General features: G+C 39.0%; 2 protein-coding genes across 11 annotated transcripts in view; both read left to right on the top strand.

The window, feature by feature from the left end:
• LOC125252666 (serine/threonine-protein kinase pim-2-like) overlaps positions 1 to 16514 on the top strand; it is a 681247-nt gene that overhangs the window by 568094 nt on the left and 96639 nt on the right. The window lies entirely within an intron of this gene.
• The window catches only part of nrg2a (neuregulin 2a), a 115307-nt gene that overhangs the window by 40698 nt on the left and 58095 nt on the right, over positions 1 to 16514 (top strand). For 9 of the 10 annotated variants that reach the window (XM_048166127.1, XM_048166123.1, XM_048166128.1 and 6 more), the window contains exons 2-3: positions 10317 to 10482; positions 13783 to 13901. In XM_048166127.1, the coding sequence (XP_048022084.1) occupies positions 10317 to 10482; positions 13783 to 13901 (285 nt within the window). Of the gene's footprint in view, positions 1 to 1456; positions 1712 to 10316; positions 10483 to 13782; positions 13902 to 16514 lie in introns of those variants that run through there. The other variant, XM_048166133.1, reaches the window with a different exon arrangement.

Raw genomic sequence — 16514 nt, 5'->3', positions numbered from 1 at the left:
TACTTTCTACCTTCCTGTCTTTCCTTATTTCTTTCATTATTCTGTCCATCATTTCTTTTTGTCATTCTTCCTTCCTGTCTTTCTTTTTTCCTAACCTCACTGTATTTTTATTTTTCCTTCCTTCCTGTCTGTCTGTACTCTTCCTGTTTCATTTTTTTCATCCTTCATGTCTTTCTGCCTTCCTTCCTTCCTTCATTCATTCTTGTCTTTCTCTTTTCCTAACCTTACTGTATTTGTCTTCCTTCCTTCCTTCCTTCCTTCCTTTCTCTTTTCCTATAACCTTACTGAATTTTTTGTCTTTCCTTTCTGTCGGTATGTTTGTCTTCTACATTCCTTTTTTACTTTTCCTCTTTCTTTCTTTCTTTCTCTTCTCCTATAACCTTATTGTATTTGTCTCCTGTCGATCTGTATGTTTCCTTCCTTCCTTTCTTCTTTCCTTCCTTCCTTCCTTCCTTTCTCTTTTCCTATAACCTTACTGAATTTTTCGTCTTTCCTTTCTGTCGGTATGTTTGTCTTCTACATTCCTTTTTTTACTTTTCCTCTTTCTTTTTCTTTCTTTCTTTCTTTCTTTCTTTCTTTCTTTCTTTCTTTCTTTCTCTTCTCCTATAACCTTATTGTATTTGTCTCCTGTCGATCTGTATGTTTGTCTTCTTTCTTTCTTTCTTTCTTTCTTTCTTTCTTTCTTTCTTTCTTTCTTTCTTTCTTTCTTTCTTTCTTTCTTTCTTTCTTTCAATATCTCTCTCTTGTACCTCCTGTATAGGCATTGGAGGTGTAACACTGTGGCTTTATTTTTTCTGGGCTCTCACAAGATTTCCACTCTGTGGTTGCGTGCTCACTGTTGGGATTCCTGACGACACTCTAGCGGAGAGAGACACTATCAGGAACATGTTGTGACTTGGGAAACTGGGAGCAAAGAGGAAAGAGAGAGAGAGAGAGAGAGAGAGAGAGAGAGAGAAAGCAGGAGGTAGAGAGGGACATTGTGGTATATAAAAGGAAAGAGAGAGAGAGAGAACAGTAGGATTGTTTTGTGTCATGTCACGCATACATTATTTTAATAAGAATGCAACATCTAAAATGTTGGAATTGTGGGATTTTGACTTTTTTTGTTGCTGTGTCACTGAATGCTTTTGGCTAGGTTATCAATATACGGGTGCTAGAGCAATGTGATCAGATCAGCCAGGGGTCAGCTTTACAGATCAGCTGAGGTGTGGATTCTGCAGTCTGCTGAAACTCGGGAAAGGGATAGGGCCAAGAGGTAAAGGTGAGCTGAGAAGGCCTGATCCTGTGGTGTCTCCAAGCACTAGCTCCAGGGCCTGGAAGATACTGAAAGATCCATCCAGGCATGGAACAGTTAATTGCTTGACAGCAATGGGAAATGCCTCCCTTTGCTCCCTCCCTTTCTTCCCCTCCCCTTCTCTCTCTCCCTCTCTCTCTCTCTCTCTCTCCTCTACTGTCTTCCACTCTCTATTTTCCTGTATGATGTGAGAGAGTGAGTGTATATAGGAGACCAAACGCTCTGACAAGTTCAGAGTTTCAAGTGCGCCAGTCACACTCCCCATAGGACTATTTGTATTTTCTTTCCATTGTGGATTTACATTTTTCCTCTCTTGTTTTGGTACTGACACAATGTCAGAAGGTAAGAAGAAGGAAAGGCTTGGGAAAAAAAAGGGAGGAAAGAAAGGACGAAAGGAGAGCAAAGATCCTTCAGAAGGTAAATAAAAAACATACGTAAGGTGTGTGCATATTGCAGGAGCGGGTTCTGGGGTGTAAGACATGTGAAAGAATCTATTCCCTTGTCTTGCCTCATATGTTTGTCACACAGGTGGATATCTTAAAGCACTCAACGTGTAGCAGCATATCTAGCCTTTGTGGCATAAGTGCGCAATTGTTGTATTAATGTGTGTTTTGCGTGCAAGCCAGATCCCTATTCAGTTTGGCGTGGTTGATAAACTCCTACTCCAGTTTTCCTATTTCACGTGTGGTGGCGGCTTTTCCCAGCACTCTCACCTACGCCACTTACCTGATTTCGGCATATTCTCGCCTAATGAGTTGCATTGTTACCGAGATTCAGACAAATTGTGGGCTGCCTCTCATGGACTTTCATTCCTCAAGTACTTGCAAAGGGCTTGTTCTTATTTCTGCACTGGTTCTGACTCTCTACAAGAGGCTGCCACACATTTTCTCCACTGGATTGCACTTCAGGGAGATGGTCGTTGCTGTGAAACCTTTCAAACGTCATGGCTTAGATTTTCTTGAATGGGGGCTGAAGAGTGTGAGCTCCTTCTCTTTCAGTCTGTGCTGCTGCAAGTCATAGCTTGTCACTGCAGTCTGACCCTGAGGTCGAGGAGGGAGACACAGCAGGAGAGAGGCAAATCCCTTATTGCCTGGTCACATACCCCACTATGGTAGTTTATGATGGGATGATTCACACTTCTAATGGAAGACTCCCATCTTTCTCCTGTTCCCAGAAGCGCCGTGCCCATTCAGAGGGGCATAAAGTTGTCTTAAAGTTTTGAGTCAGGTGTATCGAATGCAATTCTCTGATAATTAAGTTGCATGATTAATGTAAAAAAAGTGTTTAAAATGCTGCGACAAAAGTCACCCGTTCACATGTCTAAACATATCAAGTTCATTAGAATTTGCTCTAAACCTCAAATTCTGCCATAATTTGCATATCTGCCCACAGTTGAAACACATACTATTTAGCAGTGCAGTAAAACAGGAGCTATTAGATTTTGCCAAAGCTGCTGTTTCCCATCTGACCAATGTGCATTAACACTGGCTGTCAGTTTGATTTAAATTTTGTTTACATTGTATATTAGGCTGGGGACTTGGATCCCCTTATATGCTAATCAAAAGCTAGATCACCACTAGAATAGCACATCTTATACTTACAAGTACAACTACTAAGTGTTTAAATAGTGATTCTCTCACATTGAGGTGAGGAACTGCTACAGTTCAAATGGCAGGTCTCTTCAGAATTATTTTGAGTGCTTGGTAGATTCACCTGGATATTAAACTCTTCAATTACATTAGCGGGAGAGGACAAGGAGGCATAGTATTGTGCTGTCTTTCTCTCTCCCACACCTTCCCCCCACCTTTTAATTCATTTACAGACATGTAAAAGTCTTTCAGTGTCTGATCCCTTCAGGATGGTGTTCCGTCCACTGTGTGCTCCAAGGCTTGATTTGAGGGGGACTCTGAAAGGGAAAGTATTGTGTTCCCCAGCCTTTATGTGGTCCTACTTTCTGACGTTTGACACGCTTGACCTCCCAATACTAACACAGGTGTAATTTAACATAGTGTGCTTGTGCTTGTGTAAGACATATCATTGAATAGATGGTGTTTTTTTCTCCCGTCTGTGGTCGCAGATATACGTCAAAGTGTCTGTCATGTGGTACAGAAGAACAGTGTCTTAGAGCGATACTAATCACCTGTGCTGTGTCTACGGAAACAAAGCACAGCTGTGAATAAAAAAAGAGTGCCCAGGAGTTTTATACAGTGCCTCTTGAGAGAGAAGACATTTGTGTTAACCCTGTGTGTAGTTGTGTTATTCTAGTTTGGTTTACACTACACCTTCTTGCTAAATTTATCCAGGTCCTGATTTAGCTCAGTTTTGAATTTAAAATGACATGAAAGCAATGCGGGATTCATGACTGACTCAACAAAGTGCTTACGGAATCAGAGAATACACAGTAGATAATTCTGAGAAATGGCGTGCTTTACACGGTGATCTATTTAAAAAAAAAAAAACAATCAAAAGGATTTTAAACTATATACACATTTTTGAAGTGATTGATTGTGTTAACATGCGGTTATATTTGGCATACGCTGTACGAAACTGATTGCCAAGACCACACATGCATATGGCTTTCTGTCATTGTGTCTAACTGAATCATTTCTCTCTGAGTGATAAACCACATTTTAGTTTATACACAAGAATATCTGGAAATTGTTCAATGTTCCTGGATATGTTGATACAGATATTCTGTTGAATTTTGTGATCATGCACTTTACATATTGGTTGGGTTTTATTTAGTCTGTTGAATAACTGTGGCTAGATAGGAACTGCTGAGACCTGAATATGTTCCACATTTGCCTCTCAAATTTTTATGGTCTGTTTAGATTTTCAAGTTGTACTTATCTTGTTCATATTAATAAGTGTTTGCATAAGAACGAGGAAATTATTAAGGGGATTTTATGTGGTGAATCATATATTTACACATCATACCTATTTTAGATATCATAGCAGTGTATCCAATCTGATCGGCAACATGAGGGCGGCACATTGGCCAAGGAGGCTTCATGACGGTTGAATCTCGCAGCTCGTCAAGCTGTGAGAGATAGCGCAGCATTTCCTCAGGCTATGGATATTTACTGTTTCTCTAAAACAAGCTTTGCCTTCAGTAACAATGCATACGTGTGAATTGTGTGTGTGGGAGAGAGCTGAAACACGCTACTTGTTCAAAAGGTACATCCCCATGTGAATAAGTATACTGGACTTGTTAGGAGTATATATCCTCATGACAGGATGTTTTGCATTGTTAATTTGTGTACCAGTTTTAGCATGTAGAAGTGTTTCCATTTCTAAAATGGATAAGAAAGTGTTCCAGGATCATGTTTGGCACAAAAGGAATACCTTCGTTGTAAAGAAAGAATTGGCAAAAAAAATTCAGACCGATTTTTGTTACATCTTATGTTTGGCAAATAAGTGTATGGTATTTCAGTGCAAAAACAACTTTTTTCACTAACCACATGAAATCCAATTTTAACAGCTCTTTTATGTATTATTACCACCCCCAGAAAGCATACAATAAATCAAATTTTATTACATTGTTTATATTTTCGGTTGATTTTTGCAATGATGGAGCATTATAACCAGACATGTATACAGCCACAATAACGCTGTCTGCATTTCAAAGCACATATTTAAAGGGTTAGTTCACCCAAAAATGAAAATTCTGTCATTAACCCTCATGCCGTCCCAAACCCGTAAGACCTTCGTTCATCTTCGAAACACAAATTAGGATAGGTTTAATGAAGTCCGAAGGTTTTCCGAACCACATATAGGCAGCAACGTCATTGCACCTTTTGAGGTCCAGAAAGGTATTAAAGACATTGTTAAAATAGTCCATGTGACTTACACTGTAAAAAAATATTTTCATGATTTGTTATCACAACATATTTTCCTTTATCAAATCAACTCAAATAATTAATGTGGTTCAGATAACATTATATTTTGAGTTTCTGTTGATTAAACCAATCGGCTTCAACAATTCTTTTTTACAGTGTACAGTGGTTCAACCTTAATGTTAAAAAGTGTAAAAATGTTACAATTTGAACTGTTGTCATTCGCAGTTGATGTACTGAACGGAACGGATGTACTGTCTTTAATACGTTTCTGGACCTCAAAAGGTGCAGTAACGTTGCTACTGTAGCTATGTGTGGTTCAGAAACTCTAACTGATTTTATCAAAAATATCTTAATTCGAGTTTGGGACGATATGAGGGTGAGCAATTACTAACAGAAATTTAATTTTTGGGTGAACTAACCCTTTAAAGGTCCCGTTTTTCGTGTTTTTTTGAAGCTTTGATTGTGTTTATAGTGTGCAATATAACATGTGTTCATGTTTCGCGTGTAAAAAAACACAGTATTTTTCACATAATTTACTTATCTGTATACTGCTGTTTCCACTGTCATAAAAACGGGCTGATGACTTCCTTGTTCTATGAAGTCCCTCCTTCAGAAATACGTAACGAGTTCTGATTGTGCCAGCGGTTCCTGTGTTGTGATTCGACAGCTCTGAGCGCACCTTGCCCGGAAAGGTCACGCCTCTTACCATAACGTGGAGATACACGCGCTCAGTGTTACTGTAAACATGTCTTTAATTTTACCCTATCAATTTGAGCCGGAATCAGACCCGGTGATTGGACTGCGGGATGAAAATAACAGCGTTTCGACGACATGGCAACAAACACACTCTACAAACGCAACTCTTGTGTATTCCTGTGGGCGGAGGTTAGTCAAAAAACTGTTTTAGTGACGTCATTAAAGAAGGAAGTACAGGGATGTAGTCCAAACTGGCCGTTCGATGTAGGCGACTTCTGTTAAATAAAATATCTCGCTTGGCATTGAACTTTGAGCTTTAAAATTTTACAGATTTTATTTATACTCTAACAACAACATTACACACTAACTAAAGTTTGAAACATGGGATCAAGAAGAACGGGACCTTTAAGTATGTTGATCACAGTGGTGGAGGGATGCTGTACAGTACTGGTAAAGTATGCCAGATTGTAGTAGCGTGGTGCATCCTCTACCTCAGAAAATACCTCATGCCTTGCAGTATATTTTCACCAGTAAATTTTTGGATAAAATATTTACATTATTCCTTTACTCAATCAGGTACACAAACAACAAACAGTTCCTTATAGTCAATTCCCCCCAGAATATTTACAGTAGGCTAACATTTTAATTTTGCATTGCCATATCAAAAGAAAAATAAGCAGCCAAATTCCATTGCACAAGAATTTTTGCATTTAAAAGCACGTTTGCATTTTAAATATTTTTTGATGAACCAGGTTTTATGTGGTTACTTGCCATACCAAGCACATGCTTGCTTAATTGCAGCTGAGGTTGCAACTCTACTCCAAATGTTGTTTCAAAATGTTATGTAAACCTGTTATTTAATGCACTCACTTTGCCTAAAACGTAGAAAGAGAGAATACGGTACACTTGATTATATTATTTCAAACTTGCGGGTAGGCCTAATTGGTATGAATACAATGAAATGGAATTATGTTATTTCACAAAAATGAAATCAATCGCAATAAAGAGAAGTCTTATTCAACGTGCTGCTGCAGGACACTAAAACAATGCTTAAAATTGGCAAAACTCCAGTGAATTATTTTCTATTATCCCTGAGGAACACAACAGCTATAGACACAAACGGAGATCTTCAAGAACGCACACATGCCACACACCCGCGTATTAAACATACACCTCCAGCACGATTCTGCACCTTACTCTGACAGCTATTGTGTGAGGAATTTTCTTGGAATACGGAAACTATGTATCCAAACAAGATATGTGTCATAACACGAAAGTGAAAATAAACGTTCGATTCCATGGAAACAGCGGGAAGGTGAAAGAACTGCGATTTGCGCCATGGCTAGATAGCAAAGATTGTATGGTTTATACATTTTTTCATAATCCTTCCCATTCTCCTGACTACAGAATGATTTCGGCAGCTTAAACTGGGCTTTGGCGCTGTCCCTCAGGTTATGCATTTCCAAGCCATTTCTAAATTACAGGCAGGGCCACCGAGACAGTGTCATGTCTCTCGTAAAAGTGTGACAGTTGTGTTAAAGCTCTGATGAAATACGCTACCTGAGGGGTGGTATGGAGAAATAATCTACATGCTTAGGAAGAGCAAACAAACATTCCAACCACAGCAGCAGAGGCTGCATTGCTGTTAAATAAGCAATAAACCCTAAGAATTAATGGTTTTCCATCTCTGCTGGTTATTATTCAGTCTGTGTAGTGCTTTATTCTTCCTTAAATTGAGACATGATAATGCTTGATAAATCACGCACATTTGGCATTAGTAATGACTTGCCATTTAAGTGTGATTCGACAGTTTTCAGCGCCAAGTTTAATAAACCACATGCTTTTGTTTGATCTTTATTTATGAGTCTGAATAGTCTAGAATGTCTCTGTCATGGAGTATGACTATACAAAGCTCTGAGTATTACTCTGGAGTCAGGAAAACATGGAACGTACAAATCAGACGCCCCACCCTTCTTATCTGAACACGGGCAAGTATCACCCTGCATGTACAAAAGCAACTCGGAACAAGATGCCTCATGTTAGTGATTCTCCATAGAACCCACATACATGTCATATGCTTAAACGCGACATTCTTGACCCCCGATTCGACCCCAATGCACCCTACCGAGCCAGTATGCGTCGGACGCTCACGCTTTCTTCAGTAAAGTCTCAGCGACGACGTTGGGCAGCATGTAATGCAAAACACAGACTTATTCGAAGTGAATTCATCATAGGCTGTGTTGCACAACACAGTCACACCAAAGGCACGCTGAGTAATGATGCAGGTGCCCTGAGTTTGGGGTGAGAAAAAGCTACAATTCAACAATACAAAAAAAAGAAAAAAGATCAGGCCGTTGCTTACTCATCCAGCTTCGAGATGAATGATAAGATCTGTTTGGTTCACATAAAGGCTCATATAACAAAGTTTTCACTTGACTTTGTGTTGGGTATCAGAAAATCAAATTCCTACGAAGTTTTTTTTTTTTTTTTTCTGAGTCAGTGTTGATGTTTGTTTCTTTATTAAACATTTAATTAAAGGAAAACTATGCTTATTGAATTCAAGGGGGTTTCATTCAGCACAAATATACAGTGTCTTTAAATATTTGTATAAAGATTTGCATTGCTGGTGCACTGTATCTCATCAGTCTAATGGCCTCTGAGGGGTAACGACAGCAGTGAGTATTAAACGGTGTGGAGCAGAACTACATCGGTCACTTGGTGGTTTTTCTGAGAGAATGCTCATCACTGGAGGCTGTCATGGGAAACCTGAGATGTTATTCAACTGACAGTACAATCCAAACATTGTGCCAGAGACTGTCATGTTACTCTGAGGTACGCAACATCAGAACAGACCGCACCATTCAGCCATGAAAGCAGACGTTCAGATAAAACAGCTGCCTTTACTGGGACGGGGAATTGGGACAGTAGTTCCAAAATTAGGATGACTGCTGATTATTTTAGCCACCTCTGTCAAGATTCTAATTGATGTTAATGCTTGTGTATTCTCATCCGTTTATTTTTTGATGCTTGGCATCTTTTGCAATAATAGCTGAAGAGTTTTAATTAGTTATTGATTGTGTGCGTTGTCAATTAATGAAGAGGCAGCCATTGTAAAAGTGTACTTGCCTATATGGATTCACTTTGGGGAGGCCCAGAGAGATACACAGACTCCTGCCCCAGCCTTGGGGCAGCATGTGCCCTTCTCTCATTCAGGACAGTAGGGTACGGCCAAACAGTAGCGCCCAGTTCTGCCCTTGGGTTGTGGAACCGCAACTCTTTGAAGCCGCATGATTGCTGTCTGAGACTACATTAATCCCATAATGCATTTCCTGAGTGACTATGCATGGCAGCGTCTGGGCATGTGGCGGCCCACATGTAGCAACTTCATCTCCTCTCAGTGCTGTTGTCCTCCATTTTGTTGGTGTTTTGACTGTTGTCTGAGATTGAGTGTCTCTTTATGAAGGAGCTGTCATCAGTGGCTTGTTACATAATTTCAAAAGACATGTATAAAGACAAGCTAAGTCTCCCAGCTTAATTCCATTTTCTTCTCAAACTTTAGTGTTCAACGTGTTTTTTTTTTTTACACAGCTTTTATTGAAGATCACTGACTTCAAGGGGTTTATTGGGATTACATCTGTGATTTGATGTATTTCGTTGCTTATCGTGAGTTCAGCTAATTAATCAATTCTGTACCCTGCTGAAGCTGGTCAGGCTGGTTTTTGCTGGTCTTAGAGGGGTTTTGGTTAGCTAGGAGACTGGGAGGCTGGGAGACCAGCTTAAACCAGCTGAACACCAGCTAACCCAGGCTGGGAGACCAGCTAAAACCAGATACTTCCAGGTTAAACCAGCTATAAAACCCGCCAACCAGCTTAGGCTGGTTTTAGTTGGATTTTTCAGTAGGGTATGTAGTCACCAAATCATAATTTCTTGGGTTTCCTTCTTATGAGAAAGGAAAGAACTCAATTGTGAGACAAATACTGTTGATTAGCTATGCTAAAAACAAACTAGCTAACTTTAGCTACTTAAGGGGACACTATTTTTTGGCACAAAACAATGCATGATGGAACAAATAAACAGCTGTAAACTAGAATACGCACTATTTTATGTAACTGAGTTGAAAACATAGAAATGGAAGTTGAGTTAGTAGTGTCGCTAACATAGTTAGCCACTCACCAAAACGTGAATCACGTTGTTGATGTTTTTTAGGGTGTTCACATATTTATGAAAGTGAAGAGCAGCTCAAAATGCAGGGTTGTGAGTGTTGTAAATGTGCTGCATTGATCCTTGAGAGCAGATAGAGCTCAGCGCTGGACTGCCTCACGCTGCCAGTGTCTCTGGTGACATCATCTGGCCAGCTAAGAGACTTTTCTGGATTTTTCTCTCTCCGCGTCCCTCCCTTTCTTTTCTGCTCCATCACTGCATCAACCCTATTGGTGTTATAAATGAGAAAGTACTGTAACACAATATTCTTTCTTTCTATTGTTCAGCTGCTGCTCCTACACTGAAGCGTATGAGGAATCCTGTGTTGGTGGACGAAGGAAGCAGGCTGATTGTGAAGTGTGAGGCCTCCGGCAACCCCACCCCGGAGTATAAGTGGTACAAAGATGGCGCTGAACTGAGGAAGAGCAAAGAGATCAGAATCAGGAACAGCAAGTGAGTCAGCATGTCCACTAGCCCACACCAGCAGAAGCCAACCTCAAGTTTTAGAAGTATCAGAAGTTCTCAGAGTAGATTGTGACCTTCTCATGAGACAAGAGCTTTATAGAGACTGTCTGTGCTCTTGTAATTAAAGTGAAGTGTTTAAGCATGCATGTCTATTATATTGTTAAAAACATGATTAAAGAAAGAGGTCACCACAAATTAAAACAAAATCATTAGTTTAAAATGACCTTAGCTGGTTTGAGTTGGTCTTGCCTTATCTTGTGGGCAAGCTAGTCTCCCAACCTTGAGGGTCCAAAACCTCTCTAAAAACCTCTCTAAATTACTCAAGATCATATCATTCCAAAATTATATAATGGCACAAATAAAAGATGAATCATAATATATAATTATAATTTCTTTAACACAAGTAGTAAAAATCTTTGTAGTAACTTTGAAGTCATCTTTGAAGTCAAAGCTTGAATAAAGACTGCATTCAAGAACTCAAGATTTTTTAGTAAATAGTGACTTCAATTTCTGTCTGTCCCTCATGCAGTGCTTTCATATGACTTTTAAAGACATGGAATATATCACACAATTCATATGGAGTATACATTTATGATCCTTTATGGATTTTTTTGTCTTTTTATTTATTTATTTGCTTGACTGTCAGTCCAAATCCAATTTTTGTGCATATCCGATTGAAATCCAATCAGATTTAGCAAGTGTGAATGGCCAAGAAATCACATGAAATGTAATTTTTACAAATCCGTTTCGAGCTACATTCATATGTTTTTTGAAATCGCATTTCTGGAAATCCGTTTCAGTCTGAATGCTCTGATCAGGTTCCACATGGTTTATGTGAATTTTTCACGCCACATAAAACGTAAACGTCAAACGTTGTTATAGGAAACATGCTCAAAGTCACTGTAGAAACTGTAGAAACAAGGTTGTGTTGTTGCAAAGTACCAGATGAGCAGAACGACAATATAACAGAGACAAGTTTTGAAACCGGCGGATACGACAGTACAGAATAAATCTGCTCACACCAGCCTCCTACGTTTCTTCCACTGCCTCAGAAGACAAAGTAGTCCACCACGTGGCGCCTACACATTGTCATGTTGTAAATAAGACAACATCTGTATTGCAAACCCCATGCGTGCTGTGGTTGTTGTTGTTTTTGGCGTATACCTATCAATGCAACGTCATTGCCATAGAAACCAATGCAGATATTCCGGAAAACAAAAAAGCAGCATGGACACACAAATCTGATCTGGGGTGCATTAATAATGTAACTCTCTGCTTCACTACCATAGTACGATGCATAGTTGAACAAATCAACTAGGTAGTCACGACTGTTTACCGAAACTGTATTGTCGCAAACCTGTCGTTGATGAATGATGTCACGCAGGTGGTGGAGTAATAACTTCTTTAAATTAATCCGTTTGAGATTGAATTAATGCTAGATTTTTTTTGCTATACATTACGGACATGTAATCTGAGGACTAATTCTCATTTTTCTCAGTTATTTTGCGCTATTTCCAGATTCAATCATAGATTCGTTCTTACGAACTAGAGCATGCGCACTCTTCAAAAACTCTCAAAATCTCTTGACAAACTAAAATATGTAAATGACATTTGTATTCAAAATCAAATATATACATTGTACTTAATGTCAGCTTGCTTATTTTGCTCAAGATAACGATTTATTAAGTCCACATGTCATAAAAACAAGAAACTATGCGTCCCAACCACAGAAGTTTGCGATGCACTTTGCGAATGTTAGTCTGAACGTTGGTTTCGGAAAACACCAAATCTTTGAACTATGTTAGTAACAACGGAACTTGTGATGTTAGTTGGCTAACAATGCTTTTGAGAAACACACCCCTGAATAGTTATGATACACATTGTGGACAGTCAATAATTTTAGATCAGATTCCAATCGGATATACAAATAATCGGATTTGGATTGACAGTGTGAACGTAGCCATATAGAACAGGGGTGCCCAATCCTGTTCCTGGAGATTTACCTACCTGCAGAGTTCAGATGTAACCCTGATCAAACACACCTGTCTGTAATTATCAATTGCTCCTGAAGATCTTAATTAGCTGCTTCACTTGTGTTTGATCTGGGGCACGTTCAAGTTCAAACCGGTGTGCAACGTTTTGCTACGGTTTCTGGGTTGAACAACATGTTTCCTGGAAACGGTTTGCAACGGTGTGCAACAGGGTTTGAGATACGTTTTCTCTTGTTGTCAAAAATGTCAGCCCAATCAGCAACAACATGTATATAAACCACGCGGTATTAAAGAGACAGCTCGCACAATGGGTATGAATGAACATAAAAGTAACTTACTATACACATTTATATATTTTGCTATTGTATTTTGGAGTGACACTTTCATAAACTTTTCTATTCTATGCTGATTATATAATGGTTAATATTACAATATCATAGCACAACAATAGTGATCATCAATAATGATAAGCCTAATATACTCACGATAAAAATAATATAGATCAGTACAGTCTCGGAGGGAAGAAGTGGATTATCCTTCACCTGAAATGTTTGTCTTTTCATCCTGAAATGCGAGGCAAATGTTGGATTACAATAATTAGGAACCACAGTTTCCACATATCCCTTCACTCGATTGGGGTGGTCTCTTTTATTCAGGACGGCAAGGGCAGTGACGGTAACATCGAGCATATTTTGCAGTATTAAACACGTATTTATACCGATTTCATCGGGCTCCGAAAATTCTTCTCAGCTGCCATAGTTGCAGCTCTTGCGTCATCAGAACAGGGTGTTCAACGCACCACCATTTCCGTTTAAAAAACGTTTTGCGACGTTTTGTCGGGGCTGAACGCAGCCCAGAGTTGGAGCTGAATTTTGCAGGAAGGTAGATCTCCAGAAACAGGATTGGGCACCCGTGATATAGAATATAATTATGATAGTTCGAGTAAATAATGATTTTTTTGGAGAGATCAATGCACTGTAGGCTATGTGATTTGGCTTGAAAACGATCCTCACAGAACAGACAACATAAAGAAATGATTTAAGGGTTGAAGTAGAACTTTGTTCAACTTTATTGATTCATTGCTCATGTTTTTCCTCAAAAAAACAACCTGTGGCAGTGCTACACCAATGTGAAGCTCCCTTATAACAAACCAGAACACTGGTGTCATATGGCTCTCTTCCATCTCCATTCATAGAATTTAATTTATACATAGGTTTTCTCTAGAGAGCTTCTCCCGCTTCCATATTTATAGTGGAATCCTTCTTTACCTATATTTCTGTCTGTCTTCTTCTTGAAGGAAAAACTCCAAAGTTCAGATCGGCAGTGCAAAGCTGGAGGATTCTGGGAATTACACATGTGTGGCAGAGAATAGTCTGGGGAAGGAAAACGGCACCAGTACAGTGCACGTACAAAGCAGTAAGTACAAACTTTTTGTTTAAAGTTGTAGATTACAACAAGATGTAAGACAAGAGTGTGTCTTTGCTAATGGGCTGCCGTCGTTTATGGTGAATACCAAATATATATTGCTGATAACGTGTTGTGATGAGAGACGTGTACGTGAAGATCACAACATGGGCAGAATTCTCAAAAACAAGCGTGTGTGTGTTTACATCAGGCTTTTGCGCATATCTGTAAGTGCATAGTTGGCTGCTTCCAAGCTGAGATTACTCCAGGTATTTCACTCCTGATGTAAAATCTAGTTTAAGCTGGTAGTTGGGTTTTGAAGCATGGTAGCTAGTTTCTAGCTGAAATGGTTATTAGCAGGTTTAGCACCCACCTTGTTCTCAAAACCAGCTTGACCACCTTAACCTGGTGTGAACAACTGTCTGATTTGTTGCAGATCCACAATGGTCTAATGACTAGCAAAAAATCAGCTGCTATCCTGGTGGTCAAGATCATGTTCCAAAAACTCAGTTAAGCTGAATTTTGCAGCAGGAATGATGTAAAAACATCACATCTCTAAACTTTGTTGTGCATTTTGAAGTTGAGTGTGGAAGTTTACAGCAGCAGGAGGGCTGGGAAAGGTGCGTGCATGCGTGTGTTTGTGTATGTTTCACTCTGATTGTTTGTCGGCATGTCAGGCGCCCCAGAACAAGTCTCACAGTGTCACGGCAGCCAACTTGCGCGCACGCACAGATACGAGGAAGTTGGAGGCAAGACCAAGCCCATGAGAGGTGGTGTGGCCCCAGGCTCGGGGAGGGGCCTGCCCCCAATACAATCCTCAGAAAGCGAAGAAAAAAAAGAGCGTGCATCATAGATCAACAACCTGAATGAGGCCACCACCAATGAAGTGCTCAAGTGCCCATGGGAAAAACATAAATCTAGCAGCTTAGGAAATACCTTCAACTGATTGTATGATACACTGTTTTCCCAGCCTCCTACATTCTGACAATGCAGAAAAGGGCAATTCTAGGATTTCTGTCTCAGGGGAGCTCGGGCCCCGCCTGAGCAGGAGCTGATGTGGAATATTTCTTGCCTTAAGAGCAAGAGGTCGCAAGTTCAACTTATACTCAACTGAGAATAATTAATAATAATGATTATAATATAATTAATAATTATAAACTAATTTTAAAATAAACATTAAAATGACTTTATTTGTCAGTAGATTTATATATATGAAACCCTTTTTTGCTTCAGAGTAAACTATAAAAAAGGTCATTCTAGTATTAAATAAGATAAAGAAGATATGTCACAATTACGAGAAATAAAGTTACAAGTAAAGTTGCATTTATGAGAAACACAACTGTGAAACAAAAATTGTGATAGTGAAATATAAAGCTGAATTGCGAGACATGATGCCACATTAGCTATGATTCCATCCAAAGTTGTGAATTTAACTTATGCGTAAAATTGGAATATTGCATAAAACATTTGCAAATAAAGCAGCATTTCCATCCAGTGAGTCAAAGAGAACAAAACTGTCACTTCCTGATAAACTTGCGCTAAATATCATAACAACCAAAACAGCATTTCAGATGCTGTGCAAAAAGATCGGTCCACTGGTTAGTTCAAAAAGTCGCATGACTTTTTTGATGCGCATCGAGGATGTATTTTTATCATAGTTTATGTGCATGTTTTCTTATTGGCTAAAAAAATGATCTCAAATGAGTGCATACATTTTTTTATGTGCATTTTTTTTATGTAATCTATCTAATTTTCTGAAATATCCAAAAATGCAAATAAAAATAGTTGGATGAAAACATAGCTATTGTGAGATATAAAGTTGCAATTGCAAGAAATAAAGTTGCAGTTGTGAGATTGACCAGTACATTTGTTAAAGGGTTAGTTCACCCAAAAATGAAAATTCTGTCATTTATTACTTACCCTCATGCTGTTCCACACCCGTAAGACCTTCGTTAATCTTCGGAACACAAATTAAGATATTTTAGTTGAAATCCAATGGCTCCGTGAGGCCTGCATAGGGAGCAATGACATTTCCTCTCTCAAGATCCATTAATGTACTAAAAACATATTTAAATCAGTTCATGTGAGTACAGTGGTTCGATATTAATATTATAAAGCGACGAGAATATTTTTGGTGCATCAAAAAACCACAAAATAACGACTTTAGTGATGGCCGATTTCAAAACACTGCTTCAGGAAGCTTCAGAGTGTTATGAATCAGTGTATCGAATCACGTGACTTTGGTGCTCCGAACAGCTGATTCGACACGCTGATTCATTATGCTCCGAAGCTTCATGAAGCTTTGTTTTGAAATCGGCCATCACTATATAAGTCGTTATTTTGTTTTTAAACAAAAATATTCTCATCGCTTTATAATATTAATATTGAACCACTGTACTTACATGAACTGATTTAAATATGTTTTTAGTACCTTTATGGATCTTGAGAGAGGAAGTGTCATTGCTCCCTATGGAGGCCTCACGGAGCCATCGTATTTCAACTAAAATATCTTAATTTGTGTTCCGAAGATTAACGAAGGTCTTACGGGTGTGGAACGGCATGAGGGTGAGTAATTAATGACAGAGTTTTCATATTTGGGTGAACTAACCCTTTAAGCTGCATGTC

Source organism: Megalobrama amblycephala, linkage group LG18 (genome assembly GCF_018812025.1).
Source record: "Megalobrama amblycephala isolate DHTTF-2021 linkage group LG18, ASM1881202v1, whole genome shotgun sequence".
Lineage (NCBI taxonomy): Eukaryota > Metazoa > Chordata > Actinopteri > Cypriniformes > Xenocyprididae > Megalobrama > Megalobrama amblycephala.
Note: the sequence above shows the minus strand (reverse complement) of the source record. Positions and strands in the feature narration are given on the sequence as shown.